This window comes from Perognathus longimembris, chromosome 3 (assembly GCF_023159225.1).
Source record: "Perognathus longimembris pacificus isolate PPM17 chromosome 3, ASM2315922v1, whole genome shotgun sequence".
Classification (NCBI taxonomy): Eukaryota; Metazoa; Chordata; class Mammalia; order Rodentia; family Heteromyidae; genus Perognathus; species Perognathus longimembris.
The window spans coordinates 119,764,218-119,770,321 of NC_063163.1; the positions used below are offsets into that span (position 1 = coordinate 119,764,218).

Consider the following 6,104-nt stretch of genomic DNA (forward strand, 5'->3'; position numbering starts at 1 on the left):
CCCAGCAGCCCCGGCGGGGCTCCGCGCAGCCCGGCCCGCAGGCCCGGCGTGGGACCCGGGCGGGGCCGCCGCGCGCCGCAGTCCTCGCGGGGCGGAGCGGGGCGGAGGGCCGTGCGGGCCGCGTGCGTCCCCGAGGCCCGGCCCGGCCTCAGTCCACGCGGCGGCGGCCCCGCGCCCGGCCCCGCGCGCCGCCCGCCCGCCGCCGCCCCGGCCCGCGCGCTCAGAGCGCCCCGGGCCGGGAGCCCAGCTCCGCCTCGTCCCCGATGTCCACGTCGTCCTCGGGCTCGGCCAGCGCGAAGGGGCCCGCGGGCAGGCTGAGCCGCGCGCCCGGGGCCTCGGGGCCGCGGGGGCTGCCCGCCGGGCTCTCGGGCCCGTCCGGGGCCTTGGGTTCGTCCTGACTTTTCCTCAGTTGCTTTTTATGCTTCATCCGCCGGTTCTGGAACCACGTTTTCACCTGGTGGGGGGAGGGGGGGGATAAAAACCGAATCGAGTTGATTTTCCAGAAAGAAAAAAGTAGCCGAGCTAACAAAGCCCGCCGCGACCCAGCGGCTCGGGCGGGAAAGTCCCCGCGGGCCGGCTCGGGATCGGGCTCGGCTGCGGCTTCATTGTCCCCAAATCAGGACGAAGGTGGAGAACCGGGAAACGGCGCGCTCCGTAATTCCGAACGCGCCTCGGTCAGCGCCGCCATCGCGAGCCTGCGGGGAGCAAGCGCCCCGGCGCGCGGTGCACCCCCCCGCACCCCCACGTCCACAGCGAAATCCCCGCGCCCCGAATCGCCACGCGGGACAACAAGGCCCGCAGAGCTTTCGTCGGGGAGAAAAACCAGTCCCCGGACTGGCAGGAAAATGATCTCACTGCGAGTGCCAGAGAAAGAGACAGACAGACACACAGACGCGCAGAGCAGGGCCGAGTTCGCGCTGCAGGTGACTTAAACCTGGAGCAAGGAGACGGTTTTTCCGCTCTGGATAGGGGAAGCAAAAGGGAGTTTTGTTTTGGCTGTCTCTCTCTCTCTCTCTCTCTCTCTCTCTCTCTCTCTCTCTCTCTCTCTCTCTCTCTCTCTCTCTCTCTCTCTCTCTCTCTCTCTCTCTCGTCCAGAGCGGGATGTGACACTCTGGAACACTGGTGATCGTTAGAGTGAAGTAAGGCGAACAGGACCCGAGTCCAGGAATCCATCTACTCGGCCAGTGGTTTCCGTCGGAGCCCGGCCCGGCCGGCCCGGCGGGGGGCGAGGACGCCGGGGAGGGGGAGAGGTGGAGCGACAGTTCCTAGCGACCGTGGGGAGGGGGTTGTGGCCATCTCCTAAGGAGTTTTTCCCGTTTGTTGAGCCCGCGGGAGAATCTTTTTTCAAGAAGTCTGACATATTTAATATTAACACTCGGCATTGTTTTTTGCAGGAGGAGAAAATAAGACAACTCGGTGTGGAATCGCCATCTGCAAAGCACGCGCGGCTTCTGTGATGCGAAGTGAGCAGGGCGAATGATAAAGTTTCGCATTTGACCTAAGAAATAACAATAACCTGGTCTGACATGAATTCGGGGTTCGGGCCGTTTTCGTCGGGAAAGCTTGGAAAGACAGGGAGCCCGGACTTTGTCACTTGAGGACTTCCTCAAGGGTCCCGAAGACGGAGAGCTGCGGGGCCCCAAGAGCCAGGCGGGGATCAGTGCCCCCCGTCCCCCCCTCCCCGCGCACCTGCGTCTCGGACAGGCTGAGCGCCGTGGCCAGCTCCACCCGCTCGGGCGTGGACAGGTAGCGCTGGATCTCGAACCTCTTCTCCAAGCCGGAGAGCTGCGAGTCCGAAAACACCGTGCGGGCTTTGCGGCGGCGGCAGTGCTTCCCGGGCAGCTCGGCGTGCTGGGGGTGCGGGAAGAGCGCGGGGACCGGGACCCCTGCGGAGACAAGAGCAGAGCGGCCTGCTGGGCCCAGCCGTGGGGGGGACGCGGGCTCCGGATCGCCCCCCAGGAACCCTAGGGCCCGGCGCGCACCGCAGAACCGCGCTTGGGGATCTTGTCTAAAACCCCGAATTATAAACAGCGGGTGCAATAGAGGAGGAAGTTAGGAGGCATTTTTAAAAGAGCTTTTCTGGAAAGACTTGGGCTGTGTCCGTGGCCCAGCGCTGCCCGCCTGCAAGCCGGGTCGCTGGCGCCGCTCCGTGCAGCCGGGAGGAGAGGAGGCTCGATCTGGCTTTCCAAACGCACTTTATGTAACGAGAACAAGACGCTTCTCTCTTCCCCAGGCCATCCCCATCCTCTTGCAACCAGGAGAAAGGAGCAGAAACTTAACGCAGAAGCCCCCTCGCCTCGCACTTTCCCTGTCAGTTTCCAGACTGCACTGGAGAACTCTCTCTCGTCCTCCTCGCCCCCCCCCCCCCAAGGCTAGGGAGCCCTTTCCTAGCGGAATCAGTAGAGCCCTCTCGCTCCTGCCCACTCTGGGCTTTGCTGGATGGCAGAGACGCACCCAGCACCGCAGGCACCAAATCTGCCAATCCCGGAGAGGAGAAAAGGGAAAGAAAAGCAAACAGCATGTAACCCAGGCGGGGTGGAAAAGAGAATGTTGCCAGAATGTTCACCACTGGGTGAAGCCAACGTGTGCTGTGGGCCTCAAAGCAGACCAAACAAATCCCTTCCCAGTCCAGCGCCAGAGAAGCTGGGTTTCTCCTCTCCACCAGTGCTTTTAGCTATCCGGGCTGTTTCTGCTGCTAAACTCAGCAAGTGGATTAAACCAATTGTTCCATTTTGTTTTGAAGCCTAAGTGTGGCCTTTCCCCAAAAGCTAGGAAAGCATCTAGGCACTTCCTCACGCTTCTGTCCCAACCAGTTTGCCAATGCGCACTTTTTGCCGTGCTGTGGAAATCAAATTCTTCTCATGGCCGGATCCTGCTACTCCAGCAATGAGCCCAGGTGGGCCGTCGTCGTGAGTGGAACAGTGGCGGGGAAAAGGTCAAAAGTCTACATCCCTCTTCCTTCCTTCCTGATCCCTTTCGCCCTTCTTTGGGCCAACCCAAACCTTTCCTCCTTAGAGTATCCCAACCCCTTGCTCATGTGTGTGCTCTCCGCAGGAGCCAAGGAGCCAAGGAGAGCACGAAGATGTTGCCAGCGTCTGAGCTGGAAAGTTAAGTTTGGCTCCATGGGACTGGGGTGGTCAGGGGTCTCCCTCTGAGGGAGAAGAGGCGATGAATCCGTAGGGATTGAGAAATGGACCAAAGTGGCCGGGAAAATCGCTCCTAAGGCTGAGCTCTGCCTCCCAGAACTACCAACTCTAGCCGCCTCCAGTTGCCTAGTGGTTAGACAGACACCCCCTGCCCCCACCCCTGTTACAAAAAGTGCAGAGTGGGCATGAATTATCCCATGGGGTGCAAACCCTGCATGCCTGGGGGGTGGGGCTCTTCATGCTCTCTGCTGTATCTCCAACCTTCTACTGTCCCTTAGAGAGGGAGGCCCCAAGCCAGGCCGAGTCGTACGCGGCTTTCCTTAGCTCCAGCATGGTGTTGGAGGCCGGGCCCTGAGGCTCGGAGGCCCCCCCGCTACTTACCCGAAGTGGTGAGGAAGTAGGGGTGGTGGTGGTCTCCCTTATGCAGAGGGTGGTGGGCGTGGGGCGCGAGGAGGGTGGGTGTGGGCATGAGGGGGTAGCCATAGTCTAGCAGAGGCACCCGCGAGGCCAGGGAGCTGGTGAAATGGTCAGGGGCCACCTCCCTCAGCGGCTTGGGCTTGTGCAGCAGGATGTCCTCGATGAAGAAGGACGTGGGCCTCTGCGAAGACGCAGGGTGTAGAGGTGAGGTGAAATTCAGGTTCATCTTGAGCCGACAGCCTGCCACGGGGCGAGGGCTGTGGACGTGAGGACCGGGGCAGCTCTCCAGGCAAACCTGGGGGAGAGACGACAGCCACGCTCCGCGGTTCCAATGCCCACCGCTTCCTCCCGGACCTGGGCTGTCCCGGCGCTGGGGAGGCGGGGAGACAGCTCCCGGGCTGGCTGAGCCTGGGTGTTGGGGAACGGGCAGCTGAGCGAGGGTAGCTGAGGGAGCCAATGGCGAGGCTGCCAGAGGCAGGAGGGAGGGCGCGGTGGGCTCTGGGCGGGGCGCGGATCTGTCCGCGGTGCTGAAGACGCCTGGTCGAGCCTGAAAGAGCGGAGCCCGACCGACTGAAGTTCCTGCCAGGCTTCTCCATCTCCATTGCTACCTTTTCACTACCAGCGCTGCTTTCTTCAGTCTCTCTCTTTTTTTTTAAGAGAGAGCTGAAAGAAGGGGGGGGGAGCCTCACTGTTGTGGAGCAAACTCCCTTTGAAAGAGAAGACATCAAAAGGGACCCAGTGCAATCGGCATAAAGTACTTTCTTCCGCAGTTGGGCCTGGGTTTAATAGATGACAGAGAAAGAAAGAGGGAGTATCTACCGCTTGAAAGTTGCTAGACTTAACTTCCATTTGAGGGAGGGAGAGCTGGATTCTTGAACGAAGTAAAGAAAATAATGATGGTCCAGATCACACCCTTTACCTGAGTTGCTGAGGGAGGGTGGGCAGACATGTAGATGATCCTGAATTGACATGGTCATTTTAAAGACTGCCCACGGCCATCCCTCATGGCCTCCCACCACTCCCTCCAGTGTTCCTCCTCCTCAGTTCACTCGTGTGCATTATTGCTTCTGCTCTATCACTCTTTCCCACATCAGCCTTCCGAATAATTCTACTAGCTTTGGTCTCCTGCTCCTTTTCCCTGCCCCTTTCCTTTCTCCCCCAATCTTTTGTTTTTGTTTTGTTTCTGTTTTCTGTTTGTCTTTTTTCCCCAATCTGTCACATTTATTTCCCTGGAGTCAATTTGCTGGAATTAAGGTGATCATCTACCACACAGCACGGATAATTTTGGCTCGCATCTCTGAAAATTGCTCTAATTATTGATGTTAAACTCAGGGAAATTAAAAGAAGCCACTTCTCTTCCATCTCCCCATTTTTAAGCTCTAATTTGTTGAAATCTAGTCATCATCACAATTCCAATCACTACCGCTAATAGCAAAAGTGTTTTAATAGAGACTGAGTCCTTGCAACCCATGCTATTAGATAATTAGAGGAGGTGTTCGTAAGCCAAGTGCTAATCCTTGGGCGCTGGGGTAGGATTTCCATCTGATCCAGCAGGTAGGACAAATTAATTACCAGAATCAATTAGGCCCCAAACAACAGATCTCTGAGAAGTGAGAGCACCCTATTCCAAACACATGAACTAAGGAAACGGTAAGGACAGGCATAGGGGAAGGGGAAGTGTAATGGAAGAGAGTCTAAAATAAGGTCTTGCCAAGCAGGCATTGAAATAAAGTCAGAACACTTTGCCCTGGAGTCTGCAAGGCAAGTTCTGTTTTTGACGTTTATAGCAGTAAGAAGAACTGAAGACAGAGAGCAGATGCCGCCGGGAGGCGGACGGTGCTTCCCCAGACTTCTTCCTTGCCAGACATTAGGCCCGGTCCGGCCATCTTCTACAGGCTGCAGGGAGATGGATTGGTAAGGCTCTGCTGGAGGATGCCTGCACTAGGAGCCACCACTCCACCTCAGGGCCTGCTATGGTATCCGCCTCCAGAGAGCAGAAATCCAGCCTTTCCGCCTCCAAGCACCAGGCTTTGGCCTGTGTGTGGACACCTCCTGCACGTCAACCCCACAGAGTGCGTAGAAAGTGGCACTGGTGGCTCACACCTGTTAAATCCTAGCTACGTGGGAGGCTGAGATGGGAGGAGGTTCAAAGCCAGCCCAGCTGAAAAGTCCATGCGATTCTTAGCTCCAAGGAACCAGCAACACGCCCCCCCCCCGAAAAAAAAAAGAAGGAAGCCAGAAGTGGTGGTGTGGCTCAAGTGGTAGAGTGCCAGCCCTGGACAAACAGCCAAATAAGAGTGTGAGGTCCTCAACTCAAGCCCCATTACTGTGCCCCCAATAAAAAAGCAAAAGGACATCTGAAGAAAGGGAAAGGGCAGGGATGTGTACCCCAGCCTCTGGGGCGGGGTTTCCGCATCCCTGGGGGCGCAAGCTAACTTCAGCCGCAGAAGAGAATTGATTATTGAATGACCCTCTGGAGCTGGGCCGTCCAAACGCCTCTGGACTCCAGCCAGGCCTGGGCACCTCCCAGAGCGGAGGTCA

At 58.2% G+C, this 6,104-nt stretch overlaps 1 protein-coding gene across 1 annotated transcript; it reads right to left on the reverse strand.

The window, feature by feature from the left end:
* Window positions 1-220: 220 nt before the first annotated feature.
* On the reverse strand, window positions 221-3,789 carry Bsx (brain specific homeobox). Its single transcript, XM_048340997.1, has 3 exons — window positions 3,528-3,789; window positions 1,690-1,886; window positions 221-454 (listed from the first exon to the last, which is right to left on the reverse strand). Exons 1-3 carry the CDS (start codon window positions 3,787-3,789, stop codon window positions 221-223), a joined length of 693 nt encoding a protein of 230 aa, XP_048196954.1.
* Window positions 3,790-6,104: the final 2,315 nt, after the last annotated feature.